The sequence below is a fragment of the Heterodontus francisci genome, unplaced genomic scaffold (assembly GCF_036365525.1).
Source record: "Heterodontus francisci isolate sHetFra1 unplaced genomic scaffold, sHetFra1.hap1 HAP1_SCAFFOLD_480, whole genome shotgun sequence".
Lineage (NCBI taxonomy): Eukaryota > Metazoa > Chordata > Chondrichthyes > Heterodontiformes > Heterodontidae > Heterodontus > Heterodontus francisci.
Window position 1 is genome coordinate 1,063,128 of NW_027141172.1, and position 14,028 is coordinate 1,077,155.

The 14,028-nt window shown below is 51.2% G+C and overlaps 1 protein-coding gene across 3 annotated transcripts in view; it reads right to left on the minus strand.

Moving 5' to 3' along the window:
* LOC137362377 (dynactin subunit 1-like) overlaps positions 1-14,028 on the minus strand; it is a 212,827-nt gene that overhangs the window by 155,386 nt on the left and 43,413 nt on the right. For all 3 annotated transcript variants that reach the window (XM_068026785.1, XM_068026784.1, XM_068026783.1), the window contains exon 3: positions 10,464-10,495. In XM_068026785.1, coding sequence (XP_067882886.1) covers positions 10,464-10,495 — 32 coding nt within the window. The remainder of the gene's footprint in view (positions 1-10,463; positions 10,496-14,028) is intronic.

Sequence of the window (14,028 nt, forward strand, 5' to 3'; positions counted from 1 at the left end):
TCCTCCTGTGATCTCTAACCTGTCTGTGTGCTCAGTCCTCCTGTGATCTCTAACCTGTGTGCTCAGTCCTCCTGTCATCTCTAACCTGTGTGCTCAGTCCTCCTGTCATCTCTAACCTGTCTGTGTGCTCAGTCCTCCTGTGATCTCTAACCTGTCTGTGTGCTCAGTCCTCCTGTGATCTCTAACCTGTCTGTGTGCTCAGTCCTCTTGCGATCTCTAACCTGTGTGCTCAGTCCTCCTGCGATCTCTAATCTGTGTGCTCAGTCCTCTTGCGATCTCTAACCTGTCTGTGTGCTCCGTCCTCCTGCGATCTCGAACCTGTCTGTGTGCTCCGTCCTCCTGCGATCTCTAACCTGTCTGTGTGCTCCGTCCTCCTGTGATCTCTAACCTGTGTGCTCAGTCCTCCTGTGATCTCTAACCTGTGTGCTCAGTCCTCCTGTGATCTCTAACCTGTGTGCTCAGTCCTCCTGTGATCTCTAACCTGTGTGCTCCGTCCTCCTGTGATCTCTAACCTGTCTGTGTGCTCCGTCCTCCTGCGATCTCTAACCTGTGTGCTCCGTCCTCCTGCGATCTCTAACCTGTCTGTGTGCTCCGTCCTCCTGCGATCTCTAACCTGTGTGCTCCGTCCTCCTGCGATCTCTAACCTGTCTGTGTGCTCCGTCCTCCTGCGATCTCTAACCTGTCTGTGTGCTCCGTCCTCCTGCGATCTCTAACCTGTCTGTGTGCTCCGTCCTCCTGCGATCTCTAACCTGTGTGCTCCATCCTCCTGCGATCTCTAACCTGTGTGCTCAGTCCTCCTGCGATCTCTAACCTGTCTGTGTGCTCCGTCCTCCTGCGATCTCTAACCTGTCTGTGTGCTCAGTCCTCCTGCGATCTCTAACCTGTCTGTGTGCTCCGTCCTCCTGCGATCTCTAACCTGTGTGCTCCGTCCTCCTGCGATCTCTAACCTGTGTGCTCAGTCCTCCTGCGATCTCTAACCTGTCTGTGTGCTCCGTCCTCCTGCGATCTCTAACCTGTGTGCTCAGTCTTCCTGCGATCTCTAACCTGTCTGTGTGCTCCGTCCTCCTGCGATCTCTAACCTGTGTGCTCCGTCCTCCTGCGATCTCTAACCTGTCTGTGGGCTCCGTCCTCCTGCGATCTCTAACCTGTGTGCTCAGTCCTCCTGCGATCTCTAACCTGTGTGCTCCGTCCTCCTGCGATCTCTAACCTGTGTGCTTAGCCTTCCTGCGATCTCTAACCTGTGTGCTCAGTCCTCCTGCGATCTCTAACCCATCCGTGTGCTCAGTCCTCCTGCGATCTCAACCTGTGTGCTCAGCCCTCCTGCGATCTCTAACCTGTGTGCTTAGCCCTCCTGCGATCTCTAACCTGTGTGCTCAGCCCTCCTGCGATCTCTAACCCATCCGTGTGCTCAGTCCTCCTGCGATCTCTAACCTGTGTGCTCAGCCCTCCTGCGATCTCTAACCTGTGTGCTTAGCCCTCCTGCGATCTCTAACCTGTGTGCTCAGTCCTCCTGCGATCTCTAACCCATCCGTGTGCTCAGTCCTCCTGCAATCTCTAAATTGTCTGTGTGCTCAGTCCTCCTGTGACTTCTGCCCTCCTGTGAAGGTTACTCTCAAGGCCTTTTGTTGAAGTGCTGGCCAAAGCACTCCTCCTCCAGCCTCCTGACATGATACGAACTGGATTTCTAACCGCGAGGGACAATCAGATTCATTCTGTGCCCTCCTCACACATTCTACATGTTGGCTAGTGATGATATTGTAACCCCGATGGGAGATGATGGAATATTTCCAGTCAGTTTCATCCTGTCACACCAAGGTTTAAATCAGCAGCAGATCCTCAGATTCTGAACTAAAAACGTATTAAATCGGGAGGTATTCAGCCTCAATTGCTAATTTGTGCTAGTTTGTGGCGAATCTGCAGGACAAGGTGATACCCGACATTGTCAACAAGGTCAGCAGTAACAGGCTAGACATTTAAGAAAAGCAGCAATGGATGGATTGCAGAGGGAGGCAGGATAGAGATCGAACACTCAGCACTGTAGATTCCCCAATGCTCAATGTTTCCAATGGATTCCCCACTGCTCAACGTTCCTAGTGGATCCCCCACTGCTCGGCATTTAGGAAGGACGAGAAAAAAGAAAAAGGAGGTGGTGTTGCACTGATAATAATGGATGGGATCAGTACATTAGTAAGGGATGATCTCAGATCGGAAGAACAAAATGTGTAATCTGTTTGGGTGGAGCTATGAAACAGCAAGGTGCAGCAAACATAGGTAGGAGTGGTTTATAGGCCACCAAACAGTAGTGGTAGTGGGGCATGGTATTGATCAAGACATTAGAGAAGCATGTAGCATGGGCAATACAGTAATCATGGGTGACCTGAATCTGCAAAGAGACTTGATAAACCTAATGAGCACTAATGCTGTGGAAGATGAGTTTCTGGAGTGCGTTAGGGATGATTTTCTAGAGCAGTATGTTGAGGAACCGACTAGAGAACAGACTATTTTAGATCTAATAATGAGAAAGGTCTAATTAATAATCTTGTTGTAAAAGAACCTTTAGGGATTCTTCTTGTTTGGCCTCCTTGTCTCGAGAGACAATGGGTAAGCGCCTGGAGGTGGTCAGTGGTTTGTGAAGCAGTGCCTGGAGTGGCTATAAAGGCCAATTCTAGAGTAATAGACTCTTCCACAGGTGCTGCAGACAAAATTGGTTGTTGGGGCTGTTGCACAGTTGGCTCTCTCCTTGCACTTCTGTCTTTTTTCCTGCCAACTGCTAAGTCTCTTCGACTCGCCACTCTTTAGCCCCGCCTTTATGGCTGCCCGCCAACTCTGGCGATCACTGGCAACTGACTCCCATGACTTGTGATCAATGTCACAGGGCTTCCTGTCGCGTTTGCAGACGTCTTTAAAGTGGAGACATGGACGGCCAGTGGGTCTGATGCCAGTGACGAGCTCGCTGTACAATGTGTCCTTGGGGATCCTGCCATCTTTCATGCGGCTCACATGGTCAAGCCATCTCAAGCGCCGCTGGCTCAGTAGTGTGTGTAAGCTGGGGATATTGGCCGCCTCGAGGACTTCTGTGTTGGAGATACGGTCCTGCCACCTGATGCCAAGGATTCTCCGGAGGCAGCGAAGATGGAATGAGTTGAGACGCTGCTCTTGGCTGACATACATTGTCCAGGTCTCGCTGCCGTAGAGCAAGATACTGAGGACACAGGCTTGATACACTCGGACTTTTGTGTTCCGTGTCAGTGCGCCATTTTCCCACACCCTCTTGGCCAGTCTGGTCATAGCAGTGGAAGCCTTTCCTATGCGCTTGTTGATTTCTGCATCGAAAGACAGGTTACTGGTGATAGTTGAGCCTAGGTAGGTGAACTCTTGAACCACTTCCAGAGCGTGGTTGCCGATATTGATGGATGGAGCATTTCTGACGTCCTGTCCCATGATGTTCGTTTTCTTGAGGCTGATGGTTAGGCCATATTCGTTGCAGACAGCCGCAAACCTGTCGATGAGACTCTGCAGACACTCTTCAGTGTGAAATGTTAATGCAGCATCGTCAGCAAAGAGGAGTTCCCTGATGAGGACCTTCCGTACTTTGGTCTTCGCTTTTAGACGGGCAAGGTTGAACAACCTGCCCCCTGATATTGTGTGGAGGAAAATTCCTTCTTGTGAAGACTTGAACGCATGTGAGAGCAGCAGGGAGAAGATCCCAAACAGTGTAGGTGCGAGAACACAGCCCTGTTTCACGCCACTCAGGATAGGAAAGGGGTCTGATGAGGAGCCGCTATGATGAATTGTGCCTTTTATATTGTCATGGAATGAGGTGATGATACTTAGTAGCTTTGGTGTACATCTGATCTTTGCTAGTAGTCTGAAGACAAGGTCAAAAGCTTTGGTGAGATCTATGAAAGCAATGTAGAAGGGTGTCTGTTGTTCACGGCATTTCTCCTGTAGCTGGCGAAGGGAGAACAGCATGTCATTGGTGGATCTCTCTGCTCAAAAGCCACACCGTGCCTCAGGGTAGACATGCTCAGCCAGCTTCTGGAGTCTGTTTAAAATGACTCGAGCGAAGACTTTCCCCACTATGCTGAGCAGGGAGATTCCACGGTAGTTGTTGCAGTCACTGCGGTTAGTGACCATAATATTTCCAACAGAATTTTACATTCTGTTTGAAAGTGAGGTAGTTCAATCTGAAGCCAGGCTGTTAAATTTGAACAAAGGAAATCATGAAGCTATGAGGGGCAAATTGGCTGAGGTGGATTGGGAAAATACATTAAAAGGTATGATAGTACATAGACAATGGATAGTCTTTAAAGAATTATAACATAGTTTACACCAACTGTTCATTCCTTCAAGGCACAAAAACCCCAAAAGTAAAGGCAGTAAAACCGTGGAAAACAAAAGAAAGTTAAGGATTATACAAGATTAAAAGAAAAGGCCTATAAAGTTGCTGGAAATAGTAGTAAAGCTGAGGATTGAGAGAGAGGATTTTAGAATACAGCAAAGGGTGACCAAGAAACTGATCAAGGGGAGAATCGAATATGAATGTAAACTAGCAAAAAACAAAAACAGATTGTAAAAGCTTCTATAGATACATAAAAAGGAAATGTTTGGCTAAGACAAATGTGGATCCATTACAGGCAGAGTCAGGAGAATTTATAATGGGGAATAAAGAAATGGCAGAGAAGCTAAATGATTACTTTGTGTCTGTCTTCACTGAGGTAGCTATGGAGATAGTGAATGCATTGGTGATCATCTTCCAAAATTCTATAGATTCTGGAGCGGTTCCTGCAGATTGGAAGGTTGCAAATGTCAGCCCACTATTTAAGAAGGGAAGAAGGAAGGGAGAGAGAAAACAGGGAATTACAGACCTGTTAGCGTTACATCAGCCGTTGGGAAAATGCTGGAATCTATTCTAAAGGATGTGATAAATGGACACTTGGATAATAATGATCTGATTGGGCAGAGTCAACATGGATTTATGAATGGGAAATCATGTTTGATGAACTTTTTTTGACGAGTTTTTTTGAGGATGTTACTAACAGAATTGATAAAGGGGAGTTGGTGGATGTGGTATACTTGGATTTTCAGAAGCCTTTTGATAAAGTCCCCCACAGGAAGTTGATTAGCAAAATTAAAGCACATGGAATAGGAGGTAAGAGACTGGCATGGATTAAGGATTGGTTAAGAGGCAGAAAACAGAGAATAGGAATAAATGGGTCATTCTCATATTGGCAGGCTGTGACTCGTGGGGTACCACAGGGATCAGTGCTTGTGCCCCAGCTGTTCATAGTATATATCAATGATTTGGATGTGGGGACAAAATGTAACGTTTGCAAGTTGGTGGATGGCACAAAAATAGGTGGGAATGTGTGTTGTGAGGAAGATGCAAAGCGGCTTCACGGGGCTTTGGACAGACTTATTGAATAGGCAATAATGTGGCAGATGGAATATAATTGGAAAAATGTGAGGTTATCCACTTTGGTTGGAGGAATAGATGTGCAGAGTATTTCTTAAATGGTAAGAGATTAGAAAGTGTAGATGTACAAAGGGACCTGGGTGTCCTTGTCAATAAGTAACTGAAAGCTAACATGCAGATGCGCATGCAATTAAGAAGGCTAATGGTATGTTAGCCATTATCGCAAGAGGATTTGAGTACAGGAGTAGTGAAGTCTTGCTTCAATTGTCTAGAACCTTGGTTAGACAGCACCTGGAGTACTGTGTGCAGTTTTGGTCACCTTAACTTCAGAAGGATATTATTGCCATAGAGGGAGTGCAACAAAGGTTCACCAGACTTGTTCCTGGGATGGCGGGACTGTCCTATGAAGAGAGATTGGGGAAAGTGGGCTTGTATTCTCTAGAGTTTCATAGAATGAGAGGTGATCTCATTGAAACCTACAAAATATTTAAAGGGATAGACAGGGTAGATGCATCTCAGATGTTTCCCCTGGTTCAGGAGTCTAGAACCAGGGGACACAATTTCAAAGTAAGGGGGAAGCCACTTAGGACAGAGATGAGGAGAAATTTCTTTACTCAGAGGGTTGTGAATCTTTGGAATTCTCTACCTCAGAGGCTGTGGAAGCTCAGTTTAAAGCGGAGATTGACAAATTTCTAAACACCAACGACATTAAGGGATATGGGGATAATGTGGGAAAAAGGCATTGAAGTGGATGATCGGCCATGATCATATTGAATGGCAGAGCAGGCTCGATGGGCTGAATGGCCTACTCCTGCTCCTGTGTTCCCAGTGGATCCTCCATTGCTTGATGTTCCCACTGGATCCCCCACTGCTCGACATTCCCAACAGGTCCCCAATGCTCGACATTCCCAATGGATCCCACACTGCTCGACATTCCCAATGGATCCCACACTGCTCGACATCCCCGATAGATTCCCCCACTGCTCGACGTTCCTAGTGGATCCCCCACTGCTCAACGTAATTACTGGAGCCCCAGCTCGATGTTTCCATGCAAATGTCAAACAGGACAAGACGGACAGTGTGACCAAGATATCCATTCGCCCCAGGGACAGCACACGCACATGGTGACAGATATCTATCCGCCCCAGCAGCTGACCCAAGGAACAATGGGGAATGGAGGGCAGCAACAGGTCACACTGACAGTACACAAAGGATATTCAGTTTAAAATGGGAGGTGATGCAGTAATGAGCATGCCCAGGAACGTGCGCATGCGATAGCAGCTGAACCACAGACAGATACAAAAATAAACATGCACCACCTTTTTGGGCTTTGCTCCTCGCTGCATGAATCAAAGTTTAAAGGTTAAAATAAAAGCTGAAAAGCCGAAATAAAAACAGAAAGTGCTGGAAATACTCAGCAGGTGGGGGAGAGAACCGGGAGCGGGGGGGTGGACTGGGAGCGAGGGTGGGGGAACAGGAGCAATAGCTAGAGTGGGGACCCAGGATGGGGAGTGAGAGGGAGAACGGGGACCAGGACGGGGAGAGAGTGGGAGAACGGGGACCAGGACGGGGAGCAAGAGGGAGAACAGGGACCAGGATGGGGAGTGAGAGGGAGAAAGGGGACCAGGACGGGGAGAGAGTGGGAGAACGGGGACCAGGACGGGGAGCAAGAGGGAGAACAGGGACCAGGACGGGGAGCGAGGGGGAGAACAGGGACCAGGACGGGGAGAGAGTGGGAGAACGGGGACCAGGACGGGGAGCAAGAGGGAGAACAGGGACCAGGACGGGGAGAGAGTGGAAGAACGGGGACCAGGACGGGGAGCAAGAGGGAGAACAGGGACCAGGACGGGGAGCAAGAGGGAGAACAGGGACCAGGACGGGGAGAGAGTGGAAGAACGGGGACCAGGACGGGGAGCAAGAGGGAGAACAGGGACCAGGACGGGGAGCGAGGGGGAGAACAGGGACCAGGACGGGGAGAGAGTGGGAGAACGTGGACCAGGACGGGGAGAGAGTGGGAGAACGGGGACCAGGACGGGGAGAGAGTGGGAGAACGGGGACCAGGACGGGGAGCGAGTGGGAGAACGGGGACCAGGACGGGGAGAGAGTGGGAGAACAGGGACCAGGACGGGGAGCGAGAGGGAGAACAGGGACCAGGACGGGGAGAGAGTGGGAGAGCGAGGACCAGGACGGGGAGAGAGTGGGAGAGCGGGGACCAGGACGGGGAGCGAGAGGGAGAACAGGGACCAGGACGGGGAGCGAGAGGGAGAACAGGGACCAGGACGGGGAGAGAGTGGAAGAACAGGGACCAGGACGGGGAGAGAGTGGAAGAACGGGGACCAGGACGGGGAGCGAGAGGGAGAACAGGGACCAGGACGGGGAGAGAGTGGAAGAATGGGGACCAGGACGGGGAGCGAGAGGGAGAACAGGGACCAGGACGGGGAGCGAGGGGGAGAACAGGGACCAGGACGGGGAGAGAGTGGGAGAACAGGGACCAGGACGGGGAGCGAGAGGGAGAACAGGGACCAGGACGGGGAGCAAGAGGGAGAACAGGGACCAGGACGGGGAGCGAGAGGGAGAACAGGGACCAGGACGGGGAGCGAGGGGGAGAACAGGGACCAGGACGGGGAGAGAGTGGAAGAATGGGGACCAGGACGGGGAGCGAGAGGGAGAACAGGGACCAGGACGGGGAGCGAGAGGGAGAACAGGGACCAGGACGGGGAGAGAGTGGAAGAACGGGGACCAGAACAGGGAGCGAGAGGGAGAACAGGGACCAGGACGGGGAGAGAGTGGGAGAGCGGGGACCAGGACGGGGAGAGAGTGGGAGAGCGGGGACCAGAACGGGGAGCGAGAGGGAGAACAGGGACCAGGACGGGGAGCGAGAGGGAGAACAGGGACCAGGACGGGGAGCGAGAGGGAGAACAGGGACCAGGACGGGGAGCGAGAGGGAGAACAGGGACCAGGACGGGGAGCGAGAGGGAGAACAGGGACCAGGACGGGGAGAGAGTGGAAGAACGGGGACCAGGACGGGGAGAGAGTGGAAGGACGGGGAGAGAGTGGAAGAACGGGGACCAGGACGGGGAGCGAGGGGGAGAACAGGGACCAGGATGGGGAGCGAGGGGGAGAACAGGGACCAGGACGGGGAGAGAGTGGGAGAGCGGGGACCAGGACGGGGAGCGAGAGGGAGAACAGGGACCAGGACGGGGAGCAAGAGGGAGAACAGGGACCAGGACGGGGAGCGAGAGGGAGAACAGGGACCAGGACGGGGAGCGAGGGGGAGAACAGGGACCAGGACGGGGAGAGAGTGGAAGAACGGGGACCAGGACGGGGAGAGAGTGGAAGGACGGGGAGAGAGTGGAAGAACGGGGACCAGGACGGGGAGCGAGGGGGAGAACGGGGACCAGGACGGGGAGCGAGGGGGAGAACAGGGACCAGGACGGGGAGAGAGTGGAAGAACGGGGACCAGGACGGGGAGCGAGAGGGAGAACGGGGACCAGGACGGGGAGAGAGTGGAAGAACGGGGACCAGGACGGGGAGAGAGTGGAAGAACGGGGACCAGGACGGGGAGCGAGAGGGAGAACAGGGACCAGGACGGGGAGAGAGTGGAAGAACGGGGACCAGGACGGGGAGAGAGTGGAAGAACGGGGACCAGGACGGGGAGCGAGAGGGAGAACAGGGACCAGGACGGGGAGAGAGTGGAAGAACGGGGACCAGAACGGGGACCAGGACGGGGAGCGAGAGGGAGAACAGGGACCAGGACGGGGAGCGAGGGGGACAACAGGGACCAGGACGGGGAGAGAGTGGAAGAATGGGGACCAGGACAGGGAGAGAGTGGAAGAATGGGGACCAGGACGGGGAGCGAGAGGGAGAACAGGGACCAGGACGGGGAGCGAGAGGGAGAACAGGGACCAGGATGGGGAGAGAGTGGGAGAACAGGGACCAGGACGGGGAGCGAGAGGGAGAACAGGGACCAGGACGGGGAGCGAGAGGGAGAACAGGGACCAGGACGGGGAGCGAGGGGGAGAGCGGGGACCAGGACGGGGAGAGAGTGGGAGAGCGGGGACCAGGACGGGGAGCGAGAGGGAGAACAGGGACCAGGACGGGGAGCAAGAGGGAGAACAGGGACCAGGACGGGGAGCGAGAGGGAGAACAGGGACCAGGACGGGGAGCAAGAGGGAGAACGGGGACCAGGACGGGGAGCGAGAGGGAGAACAGGGACCAGGACGGGGAGCGAGAGGGAGAACAGGGACCAGGACGGGGAGCGAGGGGGAGAACAGGGACCAGGACGGGGAGCGAGAGGGAGAACAGGGACCAGGACGGGGAGCGAGGGGGAGAACAGGGACCAGGACGGGGAGAGAGTGGAAGAACGGGGACCAGGACGGGGAGAGAGTGGAAGGACGGGGAGAGAGTGGAAGAACGGGGACCAGGACGGGGAGCGAGGGGGAGAACGGGGACCAGGACGGGGAGCGAGGGGGAGAACAGGGACCAGGACGGGGAGAGAGTGGAAGAATGGGGACCAGGACGGGGAGCAAGGGGGAGAACAGGGACCAGGACGGGGAGCGAGAGGGAGAACAGGGACCAGGACGGGGAGCGAGAGGGAGAACAGGGACCAGGGGCGAGAACGGGGACGGTGTGCGAGAATGAGAGCATGAACCGGGAGCCGGAGAGGATGTGAAATGAGTGAAACTGAGTCACTGCATCTTCAGGGCTGACATACAGTGCAAAAGCAAGAGTGTTTGGGCCCAGGGCCTTTAAGTACAGGTAAACAACATTCCAATGAATAAATGGACTGGAATTACAGGCCACAAGATGTGCTATTACCATAAATAACCAGCAGGGCTCTGTGTCACAGCTATACACATGGAGTCCCTTCCATGTAGGGCAGTCATTGCTTCTCAGCAGTTTGTGCAGCTAGGTAGAGAGCGTGTCACTATAGTAATGTGGTAGCTGTATTTGAGGCAATGACGCTGTATAAGAGTTAAGTATTGACTTACAGGGCAGTAATTCCTCACTGTACAACTTCTGTCTAAGTTGACTGTATGTTACTCACCAGCTTGCTGCTTTTTGGAGTCTCAGTTATCTCTGTAAAATATAAATAAAAGTCAGTAACCAAGCGTGATCTACACCTAGTTAAGGACAAGAGTCAACCATGAGACCCAGTAATTGTCCACAACAGTTCAAACTGTTCTTTGTTACTTCAGCAGAGATGCTAATTTTAAGCTGCTACACCAGTCTGTTGTGCTCATGACCAGCACTAGATTCTACCACCTATCCATGTTGTTTCTCCCAAAGGGGATCACTCGACACTTACCCACATTACATTGTGAAATGGGCAGACACGTCGTAGATACAAACGGTCTCTGGTCTCCTGAAGTTTCCTACTTTAATACTCACTGCGATGCCAAGTTTTGTATCATCCACAAACTTTGAAATTGTACTCCCTATACGCACATCCAGGTAATTTATAGTGATCACAATTCCGTAAGCTTTAAAATACTCATGGACAAAGACGAGAGTGGTCCCAAAGGAAGAGTGCTAAATTGGGGGAAGGCCAACTATACCAAAATTCGGCAGGAGCTGGGGAATGTAGATTGGGAGCAGCTGTTTGAAGGTAAATCCACATGTGATATGTGGGAGGCTTTTAAAGAGAGGTTGATTAGCGTGCAGGAGAGACATGTTCCTGTGAAAATGAGGGATAGAAATGGCAAGATTAGGGAACCATGGATGACAGGTGAAATTGTGAGACGAGCTAAAAGGAAAAAGGAAGCATACATAAGGTCTAGGCGGCTGAAGAAAGACGAAGCTTTGGAAGAATATCGGGAATGTAGGACCAATCTGAAACGAGGAATTAAGAGGGCTAAAAGGGGTCATGAAATATCTTTAGCAAACAGGGTTAAGGAAAATCCCAAAGCCTTTTATTCATATATAAGGAGAAAGAGGGTAACTAGAGAAAGGATTGGCCCACTCAAGGACAAAGGAGGAAAGTTATGCGTGGAGTCAGAGAAAATGGGTGAGATTCTAAACGAGTACTTTGCATCGGTATTCACCGAGGAGAGGGACATGACGGATGTTGAGGTTAGGGACAGATGTTTGATTACTCTCGGTCAAGTCGGCATAAGGAGGGAGGAAGTGTTGGGTATTCTAAAAGGCATTAAGGTGGACAAGTCCCCAGGTCCGGATGGGATCTATCCCAGGTTACTGTGGGAAGCGAGAGAGGAAATAGCTGGGGCCTTAACAGATATCTTTGCAGCATCCTTGAACACGGGTGAGGTCCCGGAGGACTGGAGAATTGCTAATGCTGTCCCCTTGTTTAAGGAGGGTAGCAGGGATAATCCAGGTAATTATAGACCGGTGAGCCTGACGTCAGTGGTAGGGAAGCTGCTGGAGAAGATACTGAGGGATAGGATCTATTCCCATTTGGAAGAAAATGGGCTTATCAGTGATAGGCAACATGGTTTTGTGCAGGGAAGGTCATGTCTTACCTTTGAGGAAGTGACAAAGTTGATTGATGAGGGAAGGGCTGTAGATGTCATATACATGGACTTCAGTAAGGCGTTTGATAAGGTTCCCCATGGTAGGCTGATGGAGAAAGTGAAGTCGCATGGGGTCCAGGGTGTACTAGCTAGATGGATAAAGAACTGGCTGGGCAACAGGAGACAGAGAGTAGCAGTGGAAGGGAGTTTCTCAAAATGGAGACGTGTGACCAGTGGTGTTCCACAGGGATCCGTGCCGGGACCACTGTTGTTTGTGATATACATAAATGATTTGGAGGAAAGTATAGGTGGTCTGATTAGCAAGTTTGCAGACGACACTAAGATTGGTGGAGTAGCAGATAGTGAAGGGGACTGTCAGAGAATACAGCAGAATATAGATAGATTGGAGAGTTGGGCAGAGAAATGGCAGATGGAGTTCAATCAGGGCAAATGCGAGGTGATGTATTTTGGAAGATCCAATTCAAGACAGTAAATGGAAAAGTCCTGGGGAAAATTGATGTACAGAGAGATTTGGGTGTTCAGGTCCATTGTTCCCTGAAGGTGGCAACGCAGGTAAATAGAGTGGTCAAGAAGGCATACGGCATGCTTTCCTTCATCGGACGGGGTATTGAGTACAAGAGTTGGCAAGTCATGTTACAGTTGTATAGGACTTTGGTTCGGCCACATTTGGAATACTGCGCGCAGTTCTGGTCGCCACATTACCAAAAGGATGTGGATGCTTTGGAGAGGGTGCAGAGGAGGTTCACCAGGATGTTGCCTGGTATGGAGGGCGCTAGCTATGAAGAGAGGTTGAGTAGATTAGGATTATTTTCATTAGAAAGGCGGAGGTTGAGGGGGGACCTGATTGAGGTGTACAAAATCATGAGAGGTATAGACAGGGTGGATAGCAAGAAGCTTTTTCCCAGAGTGGGGGATGCAATTACTAGGGGTCACGAGTTCAAAGTGCGAGGGGAAAAGTTTAGCGGGGATATGCGTGGAAAGTTCTTTACGCAGAGGGTGGTGGGTGCCTGGAACGCGTTGCCAGCGGAGGTGGTAGACGCGGGCACGATAGCATCTTTTAAGATGTATCTAGACAGATACATGAATGGGCAGGAAGTAAAGAGATACAGACCCTAAGAAAATAGGCGTCATGTTTAGATAGAGGATCTGGATCGGCGCAGGCTTGGAGGGCCGAAGGGCCTGTTCCTGTGCTGTAATTTTCTTTGTTCTTTGTTCTATGTACAACAGGAAAAGCCATGCTCCCAATACCAACCCCTGGGAGATCCCATTATATACTTCTCTCCAGTCAGAAAAACATCCATTCATCACTACTCTCTACCCTCTCTCCGTTAGCCAATTATGTACCCAAGTTACCGTTCCTTTAATACCACGCACTTCATTGTCCTCAATGACTGAGCCTCCACAAACCTCTGGGGTAGAGAATTCCAAAGATCTACCACCCTCCGAGTGAAGAGATTCCTCCTCATCCCAGTTGTAAATGGCCTGTCCCTTTATTCTAAAACTGTGTTCCCTGGTTCTAGACTCTCCAGCCAGGCGAAACATCCTTCCTGCATCTACCCTGTCGAGCCCTGTAAGAATTTTGTGTATGTCTGAATGAGATCACCTCTCATTCTTCTAAACTCCAGAGAATACAGGGTCAGACTCCTCAATCTCTCCTCATAGGACAATCCCACCATCCCAAGAATTAGTTTGGTGAACCTTTGTTGCACTCCCTCTATGGCAAACATATCCTTCCTTAGGTAAGGAGACCAAAACTGTACACAATACTCCAGGTCTCACCAAAGCTCTATACAATTGCAGCAAGGCATCTTCACTCCTGTACTCAAAGCCTATTGTGATGAAGGCCAACATCCCATTTGCCTTCTTAATTGCTTGCTGCACCTGCATGTTCGCTTTCACTGAGTTATTGACAAGGACACTCAGGTCTCTTTGGACATATGAAAGGTCACAGACCTGAAACGCTAACTCTGCTTCTCTCTCCAAAGATAGTGCCAGACCTGCTGAGTTTTTCCAGCACGTTCTGTTTTTATTTCAGATTTCCAGCATCTTCAGTATTTTCCTTTTATTTTGGAAATATTACATTTGTTCCCCACAAAGTGAGGGCCATACAGAGTGGAGACT